The sequence below is a fragment of the Aphidius gifuensis genome, linkage group LG4, assembly GCF_014905175.1.
Source record: "Aphidius gifuensis isolate YNYX2018 linkage group LG4, ASM1490517v1, whole genome shotgun sequence".
NCBI lineage: Eukaryota > Metazoa > Arthropoda > Insecta > Hymenoptera > Braconidae > Aphidius > Aphidius gifuensis.
Genome location: NC_057791.1, coordinates 19,345,041 through 19,365,768, shown reverse-complemented (window position 1 = coordinate 19,365,768; position 20,728 = coordinate 19,345,041). Strand labels below are relative to the sequence as shown.

Below are 20,728 nucleotides of genomic sequence, written 5' to 3'. Positions count from 1 at the left end.
GATTACTCCGAATTTCTCCGCGGTTACTCCGAAGTTCTCCCAAATTGACCCATGCGGAGGAATGAGTGAAAAAATTTTCTTCGTTTTTTTTCTAACTCGACGAGTTTTATCGAATGCCATTATTAGATTTTAGAAATAATCATTATTATACAAATAATGATAATTATGAAAAAAAAAAAAATATAATAACTGCTGAATCACATGTATTCCTAAGTAGAAGACCATATAAATAAAATAAACTTAAAAATAATCAAATACCATTTACACCAACTTAAGTTGAAGCAATACATTCTGGTATGCAACCAGGTTTAACACTTGTTGTTGCTTCACCGGGTACTGGCAAAACGGATGTTGCTGTACAAATAATATCAAATTTATATCATACTTTTCCAAATCAAAGAGAATTTACTTTATTTCTTCCATGTTTTCCTGATAATTTTAAATTTTCTGTAGGAATTTTAAAAAAAAAAAATAAAATAATTTTATATCAGGAACATAGAATGAACAAAGAGGTATTTTAAATTTTTGGAAATCTTACTTTCTTCGAAACATAAAAAAATACACAATGAAAAATCTTCATCATAATTTGTTTTTATTCATTTATTATTTAATATATTTCATATATACTTATGAATTATTTTTAATTATTTTTTATCAATTATTTAGATTTTTTTTAATTATAAACTTAAAAATTATTACAATAAATCAAGTTACAATTAATTTGACAAACAAGATAATTATAAAATCAAATATCCACTTATAATTTATGAAAAAAAAAAAAAAAAATATTTTCCATGACTAATAGTAAAATATAAATAAATTTTTTAATAATAGCGACGATCAAGTTACCCAGAAGGAAAATTGAAAATTCCTCATATATGTACAATAAATGTATATGGGCACTTGTTGAAAATTTCGAGATACAATTTTCTCGATAAATAAATATATATATGACTTTACTTGTTTTTCTTAATGTTAAAATTAATCATACAATATTATACTTCAAAGATTATTAATTTTAAATGCCAATTTCATGATGGTCCGTTCCAAATTAATAATACAGTATAAATATATATATATTATATTTAATTATTTATCAATTATACATTATTTGTATAAGCCAATTTCATTTTAATATATTTCATTAATTATCTGCGTTAACAGTTGGTGTACGCAGAATAATTAATTATAATTTTTTTTGTGTATAAAACGATGATACATTACTATATTCTATAAATCAATTATCTTTTAATTCATATCAAATGACACATATGATATTTTTTTAAATTTATTTTATTTTTAGTCTCATGGTGGTGATGACCGGGTGGACATCAATATAATCATCTCAATTATTTATATTTTTTTTTGCAGTTTTAATTATATAATTCACACATTATTTTCATTATTTAATCTTCAAAATGAATTATTTTTTTGATAGTGATACAAAGGTACAAATGAATGGCCAACAAAATTTATTTATTATTCATTATTTCAAATATTTTATTTATTTTTATGATAAAACATCTAGAAATTATTAATTTTTCATATAATTAGTAGCCACTTTTAATTAAAAATCAATTTGCTTTTTTTTTTAACAAAAGAAAAAATAAACAATTTTATTTTATTTATATATATTTTTTAATTTGTACAATTAAATTATTATCGAGAGGAAAGAGGATGTATTTTCAATCATACCTCATGTATACAGTGATGTGTTTTTTTTTTTTAAACATATTTTATATTTTTTATCTATGTAAAATAAATATATTAAAGTTATAAATAAAGTAAAAAAAAAATCAGATAATTATTTTGAAAATATGGCCATTCATTTGTTTATTAATTAATTATTTTAATATTTTTTTTTTTAATACTTCTAGTCGTATACTCATTAGAGTAAGTGGTCTTTTTTGTGTCCCAATGTCATGTTTAAACAAATAATTAATATAAAAAAAAAACAAAAATAATTAAACAGATTTTTTTTTCTTTTCAGTATTATACCATTACATTGAGACAATTATTTATTTATTTTTTTGTTTTTTTTTTAATTCATTTTCACAGGCAATACAGAGTGCTTCTCAAGTATTCGATTTTTTTTTTTTTTTAAATTTTCTTCACTTGATATGCGATAGGTATAGAACTAAGGCTAAAAAAAAAAATAGAAAAAAACTAAAATATTCTTACATTTCTCATTGGTATGTCTTAGTCTTATTTTTAATATTTATTGATGATTAATATTGTTTTAACTTTATACACCATTCAATGAGACGCAATGAGTTTAATTAATAAAAAAAAAAAATTGAATGATAATTATGAATGAACAACAGATCCATAATTTTCATGAATTAATTTAAAATCATATGAATTGTTTTTTTTTTTAAATAATATATTTTAAATAATTCTAGACGATCGGTTGGGGCACTCGTAAAGCAATCGAACACGATTTTGAGTGAATCAATCAACCGATCTATTCCATTTTTTTTTAAACAGTCTTTGGAACTGATTTTCAATTGGTCATACATAAAAAATAGAAAAAAAAAATCATAAAATTATATATAAAAAACATCATCAATCAAGTTCAACTAAATTTACAATGAAATAAAAATATCACAATGCTTTTGCCTTCTAGTTAAATATAGAAAATTATTTTTTTTTTTATTTATCCATTTTTTTTTTTCATTTTTTCTAAGTTTTTTAATGTTTTTTTTTTGTCATTTTTTCATTTTTTTTTTATATAAAAATAATTCGTGGTACTGAAAACGTAAAAATATTTCATTTTTTTTGTATTATTTTGTCCTCGATTTCCGTACAAGTGCCCAAGGTGTCGTCATGAGACATTCCAAATGGAACAGTCTTGTTTTTTTTATTTATTGTTTATTGATTTTTAAATATTTGTTAATTTGTTTTTTTTGAATTAAAAATACCACTTACTATTTTTAAATTAATCTTTAAACATATTTATCATTTAACAATCAGCAAATACTCATTGTCCAGTCAATAGTTTTGTTTTATTTTTTTTTAGTCGGAACAATTCCACATTTATTACATTTAGTACGGCCGACCTGGTTTCATAACTTTTTTTTATTTTGTTATTTGAATTTAGCTCGAGTAGATAACACGTTGAAAAAATAAAAATCAATTTTCTTGTTAATAATAATAATAATAACAATTTAAAATCGGATTAAATAAAAATACAGTCAATTGATTTGTGGCTTTGTGAATGATATATATATGATTGTGTGTTTTAATAATTTTTTTTGTTTTAATTTTTTAGTTTGACCTAGATTATTACAGTTGAAGATTCCGTTATTACTTTGCCATAAAATATATTTGACTTTTATTTATTTATGCTATAACGACAATCAATATTTTTTTATTTTATTTTTTTATTTTTGTATTTTTCATTTAGCTGTTTTGTAATTGGCTGATAGATAAATAATATTTTTTTTTGTTTTTTTTTATTTCATTTTTATTAATTTAAATTGTTTATTTATTCATGCTATTGCACTGATATTTACAATGGACGTTATCCTTTAATTTAAACATTAAAAAAAAATAGGAAAAAAAAAAATGGTAAATAATAATTTACAGATAATTATTTAAATGTCTTTGATATACAATTGATCGATGACCAATTTTCAGTTAAACTTATTGGTCACACTTAAATAATTAAATAGAAAAAAAATATATATTAAATTTAAAAATCATTCATAATTCTTTGACATTTTTGTGTGTAAAAAAAAAGCTCACGTACAATTTTTATATTTTTTTTCTAATATCTAACAATGATACTAAAAATACCTAAAAAAAGTCAGTACATATGGTTTTTATTTTTTTTTGTTTATGTACTCGTATAGAAAATGGAAAAAAAAATATACAATTTTTATTTATTAATTTTAGATTTTATTATATTAATAATAATAATTATTATAATTTTTTTTTTTTGTTTTACCGTTTTCTAAACGCTCTGATAAGCATAGTTTTTTTTTTTTTTTTTAAATAATTTTTATAATTCGCTTTGCGTGTATCAATTTTTAATTTTTAATTTATTTTTATACATGCTTATCGACAGTACGCCTCGAATGACGTTTTTAAAACGTTCGAGTTGATTGAAAAATTAAATTTTATCTTTCAAAAGAAATAATATATTCACTTGGATTGTGTTTAAACATTTTTTTTTTTTTTTATTTTCATATTTTTTTCTGATATATAAATAAAATTTTAAATCACTAGGTCAATCATGTATTCTCCTGTGTGTATTTTGTGTCAATGAAAAGTGCACTATAATAAAAAAACTATTTGTAATATTTTTTTTTCTTTTAAATAAAACAAAAAAATATAATTGCAATTTTTCAACATCAATGAGTAATGAATAATATAATTTTAAAGTAATTTTTTTGTAAAAAATTTTAAAAAATAATAAATTTAATTAAAATATACATTTTATAGTCTTTATTATTATAATTAATTTTTTTTTTTTTTTGTTTTTTAAATGCTGATATATTTAAATATATATTAAAATTAATTTTAAATATTTTCGCATATTTATTATTCATTTATACACACATATGCGATAATATATTAACAAATTTTTTGCTCATCAATTTGCAGACAAAAAATCACATCTATTATTTGAAAAATTAGATTTTTATTTTTTTAAATAATTTAAAAAAAATGAAAAAAAAAAAAGAATTTATAAAAAAATTGTTTTTCCAAATAGATAATACTATTTAAAGAAAATTTTATTTTATAAATTTTCATTTTTTATCTCACTATTCGAAGGCCATTATCACTCTTTCGACGTGTAGACAAAAAAATTAAAAAAAAAAAATTAAATGCATAATTGATTGTAATCAATTTTCAGTCGAATTAACAGAAGAAAAAAAAAATTTATTTTTTGGTTGATAGACAAGATGATCTAGAAAATAATAACACCACTAAGATAGATGTGTAAACTAATTGAAAAAAAAATATATATATATAAATCAACGTTACAAAAAAAAAAAAAAAACGTTCATTCAAATTTAAAATACGAGTTCATCATCATCATCGTAATAAATAATATAATATAATAAAGAAAAAAAAAAATGTTTATTTGAAATGAAAATTAGTGATAAAACGAGTAAATAAATTTGAATAAAATCTTGTTGGAGAAATTTGATTTCTGTAATCATGATTTCTAAATAATCTTGTATCATTTAATTGTGTAAAATATGGTCTATATAGTTAGGGCTTATTATGATCATTATTTAATGACAATGGATCAGTAATTTTTTGTTGTGTAACTTCACTAACACCACCACCACTCATTAACTTAGCATTATTATTTTCAGTATTAATAATTTTTGAATATTCACGTTTACGTGATGATAAACTTTCAGTTTTAACAATAGTTATATCTGGATTATTTTCAAGTACTGATGTTGCTGCTTTTGATATTGATGATTGTAAATCAATAAAACTATTACCATTATCACTACAACCACCTACACTACTACTACCACGTTTTAATGTTGATGATGTTGTTGGTATTGTTGTTGATGATGTCGTTGTTGTTGCTGCTGCTGCTGTTGGTGGTGTTGTTGTTGGTGAATTTAATTTTTGTAATATATCATTAACAGCAGCATCATTTTGTTCATCATTATTATCAATTGATGATAAATTTAATTCACCAGTTAATGATATTCTATCTGGTCCTTGTAGTGTTGATAAATATGTTGCTAATGTATGGACGGTGACATTTAAAAATTCAGCAGCTCGAAATAGAGTTATTTCTTTTCTTCGTAATTTTGATAATACCTCAGCTGGTCCAGGCTCAGACCAAAAATCACGTACTCTAAATATATTAAAACTTTAATATTTTTGTTAATATTATTATTTACAATTTGGTTTTTTTATTTTTGTTTTTAATTAATGCATTAATCAAATTTAAATTATATTGTTTATTATTTTTTTTAATTACCTGTATGGATGTTTTAGACAACCATAACTGTCACGATATCTTCCATAAAGTGTGCCATATGATACACCAAGAATTTCAGCAGCTGATTTCATTTCTAATTCTTTACTTTTAATTGCATCCATAACACGTCTTGTAAATGGCTCTTCCCAAAATTCTTGTCTACGTCCAGTTGTTAAATAATCATTCATTTTAATAACATCACGAAATTGTTCTGGTATTGCTAAATTTGTTGCATTTGAATTTGTCGGTGTGTTTGGTGTTGTTGATGTCGTAGCTAAACAAAAAAATATATATTCAAATTAATTAACCAATTATTATTAATCAATGTTTTTATATAAAAAATTGTAACATACATTTTTTGTCTTGATCGGAATTACTTGCTGGATCGTCTTTCATATAAGATAGCTAAAAAAAATATGTAAATTAATTATTAATAATACTTTTAACCTCTTATTAATAATTATAATTAAAATTTAATTTTTTAATTTTTAATTACCGGTGGCATTGGATTATCATGGTTTTCATTAATCATCATTTCATCGTCCCAACTTTCATGATCACCCTCACTCAACATTTCATCCTAAAAATAAAAATAAAATGAATTAATTAAAGCTAATATTAAAATAATAATATTATTTGATTATTTGATTAATAAATTTTACATTTGCACCGGTAACACATGTAATTTTTGGTGTAAATACATCATGTGCTGCTGGTGGATCATCAAGTGGTGGACGACCTCTTCTTTTTTGTTTTGCTGGTGGTGATTCATCACCATCATCACGAAGTACTGCTTCAACACCTGGTGTTGATGATGCACCAGGACTATGGCCACTATTACTTAATTCATTTTGTACTGGATCACTTCGCCAACTAACTTCAGCAAGACCCTTTATATGAAGATCTTCCGCTGTTTTTAATAATGACGACAGTCTTGTCTATATTTGAAAAAATAAAAAAAAAATAATTCATTGATTAATTAAAAATAGAAAAATAACATTTAAATAATCTCATTGTAAGTTTGTAGGTATGTGTGTATGTGTTAATTAAAAAAAAAACCGCAGAATATATTTTGAAATATTATTAAAAAATAAAAAAAATACAAATTGATAGCTGTAACTTTCTATGCAGCTTTCTATCGTCTCGCTGAATTGAAAAAAAAGCGGAAAAATAAAAACAAATTATATGATAAAATAATAAAAAAAAATATATATATATTTTTGAATGTGGGTCACAAGGCCTCTATGCGCCACACGCTGAAATAAATGTTCTCGAACAAAATATATACATTCCCTTCTAACAGCCGTATAATAGAAAAAATATCGTGAAATTAAATAAAAACAAAAAAAAAAATTAAACAAATATAATATTACTATTTCGAAATAATTTTTTTATTTTTTAAAATTCTGTAACTCGAGAACACACAGTGTTCAACTGTTGAACGGTATCGTTCCAATTGAATAATTAAGTATCTTCGATGAAAAAAAAAAAAAAAAATAGAAATTAAAAAATAAAAATCAGTAGGTAGTTTGTTGTTGTGAAAAAAATAATTTCTTATTTGTTAAAATAAAAGTAATAATATTTAAATGTAAAGAAAAATATACGGTAAATATAAAAGAATTTTAATTAAAAATCCATCCCACGTAAATTAAATAATAATAATAAAATTAAATTAAAAAAAAAATTCTTACGTGATCGATATTGATCTCTCCCTTGTACATGAATTCAACGAGAACTTTTATGTCTGAAAATTTGACATCTCGCATTATGACAATTGGATCTTTTTCCTCATATTGTGATAATATTGTATCAAAATATGTACTGCAAGCACTCAGCACAACCTGTAATCAGCCAAAAGACAATTAATTAATTAACAAAAAATAAAAATAAAAAGGAAATTTTAAGGAAAAGATTGTTTTTTTTTCGTTCCAATTTAAATGAATTTAAGATAAATGATAAATCAGGGCAATTATTTATCTCAGCCCCGCCCAAATATATAGGAAGACTAGTCAATAGCCTGAATATTTAATGCCCAAGTTGAAGTCTGTATTGATTTTCCTTGAAATTTAACATCGTCCGCAAATAAGGCCGTAAAGGAAAGCGCCGCCTCTCTTTTGGCCGTCAACTTTTCAGTACTCAACGAGTACACTATACCATCGTTTTATTATATCTATACTGACTTTTTTTTATGGTGAAATACAGCAATAAAGTAACGAAAAAATAAAAAAAAATAAAAAAATTTATTACGAGAGAGAGAAAATGCGAGAAAAGGAAGGAGAGAAAAATTGAAATTATACCGCCAACTTCATATCGAAATATTCCGAGTCTTTTCTACCTTGTGAACCAAGGCGCATACAATTTTTTTTTATTTATATTTATTTTTATTTTTTCCATCTACCTCAATATTTACCCCTCTCATGTCTGCCCTCTTCCAGACTTTGGCTTCTCTTTTCCACCTTCGTTTTCTTCCTGGTAATAAACTCTATAAACTCGCGTACAGCGCAGCTATCCTTTTTTTTTAATTTTTTCTTTTTTCATTCTTTTCCTTTCCCCCCCTGGGTGTATATATATTTTTTTTTTTATAAAATAAATGGATAAAGGGGTGGGAAATGAGAAACAGAGGAGAAAAAATGGAGAATGTCGAAAAAAAACGTATAAAATTCAGCTCAAGGGGAGAGGATTATAAAAAAATAAAATTAAAATGAAAAATTTTTTCGATGCTACCTTTTTTTTTACTTTACTTTTGGTATATAGTAATTTATTTTTTATGCTGAGACGAAAGTTAGTTAGTTTTTTATATTATTTTTATTTTGAAATAATCGAATGAATATCTTGGGTGATTTTTTGAAAAAAAAAAATATATATTTTCCGAGATATGAGTCACTCAGTGGAATTGCTACTCACGTACATGTCCCTTCGGGCGCGGAATTAATTAACGGCTGTACGCGTTCGTTTGTATTTAATTTTTTTTTTCAAATTTTTTTTTATCATCCTTTTTTTTATTCTACACTTGAGTATATATATTTTTTTATTTTCTGTCTTTACATCTTTTACTGGCCGGAAATAATGAATACAATTTTCGTGCGTTTTATTATTAAAATTTTTTTTTTTTTTTCATTTTTTTTTCATATTTATTTATACAGTTTTTTTTTATATTTTTTATATTTTATCACTGCTTTGTTCTTTTCTCTTTAACACTTGCTAAAAAAAATTTAAATTTAACAAAGAGAAAATATTTTAAATTACAGATTATCGAGACGTAAAAAAAAAACGAAATTGTAGCTAACAAAAAAATTGATATTTCTTTGTAAGATAAAATTGATAAAAATTATAATGATGGGGTCGATGACAGCAGATGGAATGGTTTTTTTAAAAAATTATATATACGATAAATAAAAAATATATAAACCATAGTTATCTATAAGATAATTCATATCAAAACGCCTCTACTCCAAAATAGAAATGTCAATAGAAAAAAAATAATATAAAACAGTATAAATTTTTTTTTTTATGTATAAAGAAAAATATTATTTTACTGAGAATAAAAAAAAATGATAAATCGATATATTTATAAAGTATTGAAATAGATAAATACAAATCACCTACAGAATTTTTTCTTTTCATTAATTATTATGGAAAATTTCTATCGAAAAAAAAAGTAAAAATAAATTTCGATTTTGTGTATCACTTAGATTATAATCTAACACTTCGGGGGGAAATGCAAAGACATGTTGTAAAAGCTTCAACATTTATTTATTTTATATGTATTAGAATTTTTTTATATATTTTTTTTTACGTTGTCTAGATAAAAGATCGGGTCATATTGTTTATAACAGCACAAGAATATAAACATCAATCTATATTAAAAAAAAGAGATAAAATATAAAAGGTTTGTAAAATAGATCAACAACCAGTGAAAATAAATTCTATTGTCTCGTGGAAGACTATTTCGTCGTTTAGAAATATCGATCGTAAAATGAGTCACACATACGTTGAAATGATAAAAAAATAAAAATAAAACTGTATACATAGTTTTTTTTTTTTTTTTTCTATTTTGCAAAACGAGGATATAAAAAATAAAATTGAAAAAAAAATATAGACAAGCGGATACTAGCACGCAAAGTTAGTTCAAATTTCCATCATCGAAATTCGTTAGAAATACACACACACAAACACACATTTAAAATAAAAAATAAATTTATTCGAAAAAAAAAAAAATTCTAAAAAATGCTGAGTTGTTAATGACGCAAGTTTTTTTTAGTGGAAAAAAAATATAAATTAAAATGACTCATTGATGATGAAATTTTTTCGAAAAGATAAAAAAAATTATATACAAAATGGAATGTTACAAAGATATTACATTATTATTATTATTTCAGTAAATAATATTTTTTTCGAAATTAAAAAAATCAGTAAGTATAACAAAGATAAAATTTATTTTTCTTAATATATATTTTTTTTTTTTTCGTAGATAGTCAAGTACTAAAAAAATATTTTAAAAGATTGGGTTTTATCATAGCCTTGTAGATAATACTGGACATGTATTTTATATATATTTTTAACATATAGTTTTTAGGATGATGATAATAATTTCAAGCCGGAAATTAGTCACATTTTTTTTATTTTAAAATTGAGAATATTGAAGTGTTTTAAAATGTTAACAAAAAAAAAAAATAATAAAGAGAAATTGATATGGAGTTTTAATTTACTGGAAAATTTTTGTGATAATAATTGAATGTAATAAATTGGTTATTCTGGATGGGGTTGATGATGCTGAATGAAGATTTAACAAGTGAATTAAATGTTAATTTTATATCAAGTTTATGTGGTAACTTGTTCATCCGATAAACTTCAATTAACACGTGCATTTATCAATCAATCTTTCAATATTCATTTAAATTTCTTTTTTTTTTTACAATAATTTTCATCCTCGTTAACAATAAATAATATCGATAATTTAATATAGAAAAAATTAATTTACTATTTTAAATAACAAAAAAAAATAATTTATGATTTTTTAAATTAGAAAAAACATTATTTTTTATATTGAAATAAAAATTTCTCTTTATAGTGTTTTAATGCGAAACAATCAGGCTATCGACACGTACATTACCTCAATTTTAAAAAAATTTAAAAAAAAAAATTAAATGTAGTTTATATCAGAGTTGTTATAGACGATGAAATTAAAAAACACGCTATGAAATGAAAAAAAGTATTAAATTATATATTTATTATTTAAAACAAATATATATAATTAATATTATTTATAATAATTAAAGCTATCCAAATATTATGTTAAAAAGTTGATGGAAAAAAATTTTCAAATAGAAAAAACAAATAAAAATAAACAAATAGTCAAGAGATAATTTATTACAACTGTCTTGGGATAAAACCCTTATATTTTATTGGACAATAAACCCTTTTACAACCCTTAGAAAAGGACAATTTTCATCAACCCCATTATTAAAGTTAAAATTTTTATTGTTTATGTTGCAATTAACATTTCCGTGGTTACACAGTCATTCATTATTTCCTTTAATTTTTAATTTTCAATGTTTTACTTTTTTAATTATTACAAAAAACATTGTAATATCGTTTTTTTTTTTTTGCAAATTTATTTAGTTTATTTTTTTATACACGCAAATATAATAATGGCAACGACAACGATGCCCGGTTATTCTAAATTTACTACTAAAGTATTGATTTTACAATTTGGAGCTTAACCAAAAGTAAAAAATAAAAAAAAAATATGAAAAATAAAAAAAAAAACAGCCAAATACTCAACTTTGATGGAGTACGTTTTTTTTTTTTCTCTTAGTTTTATTATTATTTAAAAAAATGAAAAAAAATATATTTTTTTTTTCGCGAAACGTAGACGAAAAGAGAATAAATGAGAGAATGGAATGAGAAATCGTATAACATGGTAAAAAATATAATATGACATTGGGTGGAAGGTGAAAAAAGAGGGGATATCAAAAAATGAATAAAAAAAATTAATAAAAATAATAAAAATGGCTTATTTTATTTTTTAACATTTTTTGTGTCTGCAGAAACAGACGAGAGAAATAAGAAATAGAAATTCGATCGTTCATCAAAAATTTTTTTTTTTATTTATTTTCAGTCTGATGGCTTGTCTGTTATTGAATTAATTTTTTTTATTTGTTAAAAAAATATTATGAATTGTTAGCAATTTTATAAAATTTATTTATCAAATTTCCATTGAAAGAAATAATTTTTTTTTTTCATTATTTTTAATCAAATCAATATTTGCAAAATAAAAACGAAAAACAATAAATTTTTTTTTAATTAATATTAATTATTAATTTACCGTTGTATTAATTGTTTATTAAAATTTAATTTCTACGTAATTTAATTGAATTATACAAGTAATTTTAAATTAATAAATTTTTTTATTATTTATTTTATAGAAAATTCAAAAATTAATTCATTTTAGTTAAAATCAATAGTTTCTTTCACCCTTGTTTGCAAGCCCCATTGTTTATTGTTATTTTTTAAATTTAAAAAAAAAAAATGAAATGTTAAAGTTAATGATTTATAAATATTGATAATAAATTTACCTTGTGTGCCCTGAGTGTTTGTCCTTCACAAGCAAGTGTAACATCACAATATGCTTGTCTTTCAAGTAATTGTGAAAACATTGTTTGTAAATTGCTGTGATGGTATTTCCATCGTAGACAATATTGTTGTGGAAATATATTCGACATTGTTGATGATTGTGTCGTTGATTGGGTTGAGGAAACACTGCTACTACGTCGTTGTTGCATACGAACTGTTTTTATTAACAATTTAATCAACAATTTAACAGTTAATTTTTATCAATTAACTATATTCCAATCCTCCAGTATTTTTTACACCTAAAAACATAAAAAATAATATATTAATATTCATTTTTAATTACTTTTGTTTATGATTAAAAATGTTACTCTTTTTTTATATTTTTTTTACCAAAGTTTTTTGCAGTTCTTTGGCTCTTCCTGCACTGTATATATTTATATTTTTTTTTTCCAGCAATAAACTCTCTTATCTGTAAACAAAAAATAAAATTAAATTAAAAATTTTAATTTCAACTGGTAGAAAAATTAAAAAAAAAAAACTGAATAATAATTCATTTTACAAAATTAAAAAATTCAGAAGCTTTATTACACGATGCTTCGTGTACGTTATGAATATTTAATTTTTTTTTTTTTTTACAGAAAAATTTATTCTTTACTATGAAGAATAAAAAAAAAAACAAAAAAATTAAAATAAATAACAAGTACAAAGAATTTATTTAATAATAAAAATTATTATTTAAAAATTTTCTTAAAAATATAATTTTTTTTTTTTAATACCCCTATTAATATTATTATTATTATATTTTATTTTTTTTGAATCATCAACCCCCTTTTATCCCCCGAGGCAGAGAAAAAAAAAAAAAAAAATTACTATGCGAAATTTTTATCTCAATGAAAAAATAAATAAAAAAAAAGTTTTATATAAAAAGGAAATAAAGAAAAAAAAAAAAAAAAAGCAAATTAAAATGACAAAATTTTTTTTTTTTAAATTCGATTAATTCACAGGGGGTGTAGGGAGTAAAAAAGAACAGGGTGGAGAATGTAAAAGCCCTTCAATTTAGAGGGTGGAGGCTTAAAATTGGAACAACCCCCAGAAAATGTTCGGATGAAATCGATCGAGTATTTTCTAGGGTGACTCATAATCTATTTTTTTTTTAAATATATTTTTTTTTTATATTATTTGTCTTCTTTTCATGAAGAGATAAAAAATAAAAAACTACATCCCTGATGTCAAAAGAATCACAAGGGGATGAAGGTCAGCAAATTTTGCATAGACGTAATTTTAAAAATGGCATGTGAGCAAATGAAAATTATTCATCTGGGGAGAATATTTATATTCATTTTTTTTTTTACTTTTAATAAAGTTTTTTATCAAAGAATATAAAATACAAAACAAAATATAAATTTATTCTTTTATCATTGGACTTTGTTGCATGTTATTTTTTTAGTTTAAATGATAAAAAAAATTTATCGAGAAAATTAAAAATATAAATAATTGTGATATTTGCAAATTTATTTTTCATTAATTTGTTTTTTCATGTCTTTGTTCATTGAGGTAAAATGTATCCCAGATTCAACTGGTACTTTCTATTATGTCGGGGAGGCTCTGATTACTGACTGGTGAAAATTCACAGCAATTCAAAAGTTTCTAAAAATAAAAAAATATATATAAACTAAATATATTATGGAAAAAAAAAAAATTATTAATAAACTTGTTTACATGAAATTGTTTCCGGCTATATAGTAAAAGTAATATATATTTATAATAAATTTAATTTTCGTCATATATTGTTCTCACATTGATAAATAAATTTTCATTGTAAAAAATATAAAAATTTTTGTCATTAAAATTGTAAACAAGTTACTTAAAATTTTTTATGATTTTAAAATTAATATACATGATAAGGAAAAACTTTTTAAAAATATAAAAAAATTAAATTAAATAAAGAAGCAAAAAAAAAAACATAAAGATTAAATATTTTTTTACGAGTTTTAAAAAAAAAAAAAGATAACTTTAATTATCATTTTGATAAAATAAATATTTTTATATCAAAATAACAAAAAAATTCACACCTGGTTAATATGAATTTAAAAAAAAAAAAAAAATTACTATCACTTGAATATGTACAAGTACATGTAATTTAAAATATGAAAATAATTAAATTAAAAAATAAGATGAATGATGCAGAGTAGATTTAAATTGACGTCAAACAAATTCATGCACGCTTTTTTTTTTTTTTCATTTTAATTCACACTGAATGCTCGCACCGTGTTACTGCTGAATGCTGATATCACGTTATCTACACCACATATAATAAATGAAAGCTCCATTCACAAACTCACACAATCATACAACCAGCATGCCAATCCACTTCAAAACAAACCATCGCACGCACAACTTTAACGTAAATACGCGCGCGCGCGCACACACACATGGATTTTTTAAATATTTAAATACAACTTAACTGTATGTATAACACACGTGTTACATCAAATGTAAACATTAGATCATTCTATTGACAAATTAAAAACTTCATTATCAAATTCATCATCAATTTATTAAAATAGCAAAAAAACAAACTCGTAAAAAGCAAATTTATGGATTTTTTTTTTTTTTTTTTTTCCTCAATTTTATATTTAATCTATATATAATCTATTTTTATAATTTTTTTTTTTTTTTTTTATATTGATATAGTATATTTATTCTACCTTGACCGAATCTATAATTTAATTGAATAATAATTTAAATATTTAAAACGACCTAATTTATAAAATTAAAAATAATTTAAAAAAAAAAATTTTCAAACTATTTTATTTATTTATTTAAAAAAATTTTTGTTTTTTTTTAAATTAACAGATAAATTGAGTGTACGTTTTTTTTTACTGTTTTTTATATTTTTTATTAAAATATGAGAGAGAAAGAGGGAGAGGGAGAGAGAGATGAAAGAGGCCAAGTCCAATGTACTCTTGCGATTCACGATCAACGATGATTTTTCAACGGTATTTTTTGATCGTTGTGTTGGTGATAATATATATACACAAAAATATTATCGTAATAAACACATTATAAAATAAAAAAATAAATAAGCAATAATATTTCACAACAATAATAATACTAAAATTCTTCTAAGCAATTTTTTAATTTAAAAATCTTGTTAAAATATTTTGCACTTTCTCAACATTAATTTAAAATAATTTTAAAAATTTAAATATTTAAAGCATAAAAATAATAATAATAACAATTTTATTAAATATAAATAAAATTTTATAAAAAGAAAAATCAATTGACCGATATGAAAAAAAAATAAAGCTTGCTTTAAAAAAAGAGTAAAGCAAAAAAAAAAAAAAACAGGTGTATTTACAGTTGATAAAAATAGATAATAATTTAAAATTTTATAAAAAAGTTATTTCTCTATCATTTTGAAAACAAAACTGTTTGTAATTTTAAAAATTTATTAATAAAAAAATATAAATTAATAAGTATAAAAATTAATGAATCAATTAGGAAAATTGTTATTAAAAAAAGAAAAACAACAAGATTAATTTGCAACGGTGTAAAAAATGTGTAAAAAAAAAAAATTGATATTACGAGAGGCAAGAGTAGAGTGAAGAGGAGGATTGATCAACAAGGGCCACTTGTTGGTGCGAAAATAAATATATATGTGTGTGTATGTATCATTCACAGTTATTGCATATGAATGAGTGTTGAAAAGTGGCTTCACACACACACACACAGTTATATAAATGTTGTAGAAAAAAAAAAACGAGTTGATGTTGAGGAAGTTGAGGAAGGGAATTGGCTACCACTACTATCACCACCACAAAGGGAGACTAAAAGAGGAGGAGAAAACCTTGAAGCACGTGAGGTAGATCCAGCACGTCATCGACTTCACTTAACACAAAAACACGTGGTACTTGTTTATATACATTATATTGCAAAAAATAATATTATTATAGCAAAATTACAACATCCTCAAAATAGAAATAAATAAAATGTAGTATAGCTTTTTTTTTTTATCAATAAAAAAATTAAATTTAATTAAAAATTGCTAAAAGATAATTCAAGAAAAATAAATATATGGAGAATTTATTTTTTTTTTCTTTGAGAGAATATAATAACAGATACAAGATTTCTAATTAATTAAAAATAAAAAAAAAAAATTATAATATCTTGTTGAAAATAATTTTATTTTTTTCAAAACTTATATATCTTCGTCTTTTAATATTTTTTTTTTGCTCATTTTTATAGAATTAAAAATATTCTCGGTGTGTTGCATCGTAGATACAACCGGTTTTTAGCTGGTATTAACCCGCATTTTAAAATAATAATATTAAAATAAAATAAAATTGAACCAGTTTTATAGAAAAAAAAATCTAAAAAAACAATTTACCCTTCCTATCGACTTTTACATTTCTTTACCGCCACTTTTTATTTTTTTTCTTTCACGATTCTTATTCTTTATCTATTGCTCTCTGTCTTTTTATAATTTTTTTTTTATCTTGAATATTTTTATACAGCTGGAGTGTATATTCTAACGTTGTTATATCATGGGAACGAAAAGATCCACAAGCAGCAACATATGAACAAAAAATAAAAATGAAAAAAATATATTACCATTATCCCGGAACTCGAATAATATAATTTTATCATCAATGTATAATTTAAAAACTAAATATGATTTTAAAGCGTTAATATTAAAAAAATGTATTTTTAAAAAAATTTTAAAAAGGGGATGAAATTGTTGAAGGGGTCAAGCTTTGCTCATCACGTATTGATTTTTCAAAATGAAATAAAAAAAAAATTAACATTTTAAATTTAGCCAGATGTTAAAACAGTTGTTGAAAATAAAAAATTATTATTTTTATAAATAAATTTAATAATAATAATAAAAAATATTGATTTTCAAAATTTAAAAATTCTTGGAATTATTGAAAATTCTGAAATACTTGTGGCTCCAAAATTTTGAAATTTTCAATAACTCCGGAATTTTGTGGTACCTCTTTGCCACATACCAAATTAAAAATTAAAAAAAAAATATTTAATTAAAAAAATAACAGTTTTAAAAATAAATAATAAATGAAATATCATAAGCCGCCAGCAAAAGTATTATAATAATAATAAATAAAGTGAATTAAAGATGAAGATGATGATGAAGAAGAAGAAGAAGAGAAAGAAAAATAAGCGCGAGCCTGGGTCAACGTTGTTCCGTAATCGTAGTCTTGGTTCATCGTCTATAGCACATTCCACACATTTATAATATATTTTATATATACATAATGTAAAAGTGTGTATGTGTGTGTGTTGTGCAAGAGAGACAAGAGTATCGACAACAACAACTACGACAACGACAACAACGTCGACTGGTTTTTCTTGCAAACGGTAATATCCTCATATCTCATGGCATTATCCCCTCGGGGTTGAGCGTGTGTGGGCATTATTTTATATACATATTACGATGATAATAATACTAGTACTAGTACACACATTCATACATTTAAAAAAAAATATATATCTATGTAAAATATATGCATGTTTTTCTTGGAAATCTTACAAGATCTCTCTCAATTTTTTTTTTCTTTTTTAAGTCTTTTTAATATTTTTTTTATCATTTTTTTTTGTTGCATTTTTATTGTATTAACGAAAATTTACATACACAGTTGCATTCATGTACAATCACTTGTATGATGATAGTATAAAAAATTTTTTTTTTTAAAAAACATACAAGTGTTTTTTAAATTATACCTTTTTTTCTTTTTTTTTATATAAATTTGTTTGGAGTAATGGTAATTAAAATATTTGAATTAATTAGTGCATGTCAATGATTATTTTGAAATATATTTATTGATAATTAAAAATAAATTTGCTAGAATGAAAATAAAAGGGTTGAATGAAGAATTTTTTTCTATGAGAAAAATATAAATATATATTGCGAAATTTTGAGTCAGATGGAGAGACAAAAGAGTTGAAAAAATAAAAGAAGAATATATATTTTAGTTGGAGTGGTGGTTGAAAATGGATAAAATAAAATTAAAATGAATCTTCTATATTGAACAATTATGTAAAAGTATCCTCGAGAAACCTTATTCCATTTTGACTGAAAAATTTTAATATAAAAAAAAAAATAAAAATCGATTAAGGGGGTGCATCAGACGTAAAAAAAAATAAATAGAGAAAAAAAATTATAATAGAGAGACGAGGCAATGTTGTAAACGCAGTTGGATATTGCTTTTCTCATTTTTTTGTATTAATTTTTTTATTTAGATACTTTTTTACATACTATCTGTAAACGATACTCAAGAGAAAACGAGCGAGAGAGCAAGAGAGAGAAAAACAAAGAGAGACAAATAGTTACGTAAAAGTCTATATAAAAAAATTTTTGTTAAAAATAATTTAAAAACATCAACCACAACTCATATTGTTAATTTTTAAATAAAAAAATAAAAAAAACCATAAAATATTATTAATGTTAATAAAAAAAGTTTTTCATATACATGCATGTGAGAGAAGCTTCCTCCCATTATTACTTTACGAATAAACTTTTTTATTAAAAAATAAAAAAAAAAAGAAATTAAACTTTATTTTATTTTTAACATTAAAATAATAATAGTCATATAATAATTATTATTAAACCCATCTTAAAAAAACAAATGGAAAACAAAAAAATTTAAACAACTAATTTTTAAAAAATAATAATTTTTCAATTAATTTTTTCTTAATAATAATAATTACAATTTTTATTATTAATTTTCTTTTGACAAATACCAATTGAAATTGAAGATAAAAAATATATTTATTATTATTAAAAATAAAAAAAAATTAAAACAAGAGTATGGAGTCTGTGTGGCGCGGACCGAAACAAGAAAAAATTTTTAACCAGGGAAGAAATATATACATACACAACGTTTGTCGGTCTCGTATACAGACCATAGATGAAGAAGAAGGGTAAAGAGGTGGGGGGGTTGATAAAAGGGGGGACATAGGGAGGACTGGGTTGATGGGGTGGCAACAGGGGGGATCTTTATCAAAGTCGACGCACACGCCGGTCGCTATGGCAACGAAATTGGATTTTTTTTTTTTTTAATTTTTTATTTTTCAAAGTTTTTTCGGCCTTTCTCGGGTCGAAAGCACGGCGCGTTCGTTCTCCAAAGAGGGCGGGGGGTGGGGTATAAAAAAAAAAAAAAGGAAAAAGATAACAGAGAAAATGAAAAAAAGAAATAAAAAAAGTGATAGGATGAGATGACGGCGACGACGACGACGACGACGATGACGACGAGAGTAGCAGTAGAGAAACGATGGTGCACAAGGGGGTTTTGCAAAAAAAGAAAAATATAAAATTAAAGAAAAATAAAAATAGGGAGAAAAAGAAAAATAAAAAATGTTAGGTGGTGGAAATGGGGGCAAGTCGGGGGAGTATCTGACGAACGACAACCAGGGGAAGCCAATAATTCGAATTGAGAACAGCCAATGGCCGTGCATCTGATTTTTTGTCGTATCATCGTCGAGGTCGAAACCCGGGTAGACGACTATCTGGACGATGGGGGGTTTTTTTTTTTATTATCATCCAAACCGTGGTTTTTTTTATTTTTAATTTTATAAATGTTATTATTTTCTCTTTTCTTTTTTTTTTTTCATTTTTCCTTTTTATTTGAAAAAAATCTTCTTCATTTTTTTAACTTAATTTTTGTCTCTTCTTATTATATCAAGGCTCTCTCACCTCTTTCGCAGCTCGAGTTTTTATTTAATTTTTTTTTTTGTTCATGTGTATGTACTTTTAAATTTATATATGTGTGGGTAATTTTTCTTTTGTCTACCACCACTGTGTGTGCAGCTTTTAAGCATTGCGAATGTACCAAGTTGCAGGAGTTTATGGAGGTGGTGAAGCAAGAAAAGACACTGGAGTTGTTAATACACACTTGAACTGTGCCTTTCCAAGTGCCTATATTCCAACTAGTGTTATACACTCGCAATGTAATATTATTATACATATTTATACCATTTACTTTTTTAATCTCGCATTTTGTTAAGGTAGATCAAAGCATCGTGGGATTAAATACAAATAAAATTATTATAAAAAAATTATATATTTATATACGAATGTTAAATTTATAATGCAGAATCATTAGACGACTCCCTAGATTTGAGATATGCGAATATGTATAAAGAGTTTTATATACATACCCATTGTGACTTGAA

At 23.0% G+C, this 20,728-nt stretch overlaps 1 protein-coding gene across 5 annotated transcripts in view; it reads right to left on the bottom strand.

Moving 5' to 3' along the window:
• Window positions 1-2,202: 2,202 nt before the first annotated feature.
• LOC122855492 (longitudinals lacking protein, isoforms H/M/V) overlaps window positions 2,203-20,728 on the bottom strand; it is a 34,387-nt gene continuing 15,861 nt past the window's right edge. For 3 of the 5 annotated variants that reach the window (XM_044156886.1, XM_044156887.1, XM_044156885.1), the window contains exons 2-9: window positions 12,926-13,004; window positions 12,538-12,834; window positions 7,651-7,800; window positions 6,622-6,897; window positions 6,456-6,539; window positions 6,313-6,364; window positions 5,960-6,233; window positions 2,203-5,848 (exon numbers count right to left, since the gene is read on the bottom strand). In XM_044156886.1, the coding sequence (XP_044012821.1) occupies window positions 5,224-5,848; window positions 5,960-6,233; window positions 6,313-6,364; window positions 6,456-6,539; window positions 6,622-6,897; window positions 7,651-7,800; window positions 12,538-12,744 (1,668 nt within the window). In that variant the 5' untranslated portion in view covers window positions 12,745-12,834; window positions 12,926-13,004 and the 3' untranslated portion in view covers window positions 2,203-5,223. The remainder of the gene's footprint in view (window positions 5,849-5,959; window positions 6,234-6,312; window positions 6,365-6,455; window positions 6,540-6,621; window positions 6,898-7,650; window positions 7,801-12,537; window positions 12,835-12,925; window positions 13,005-20,728) is intronic. The other 2 variants (XM_044156890.1, XM_044156889.1) reach the window with 1 other exon arrangement.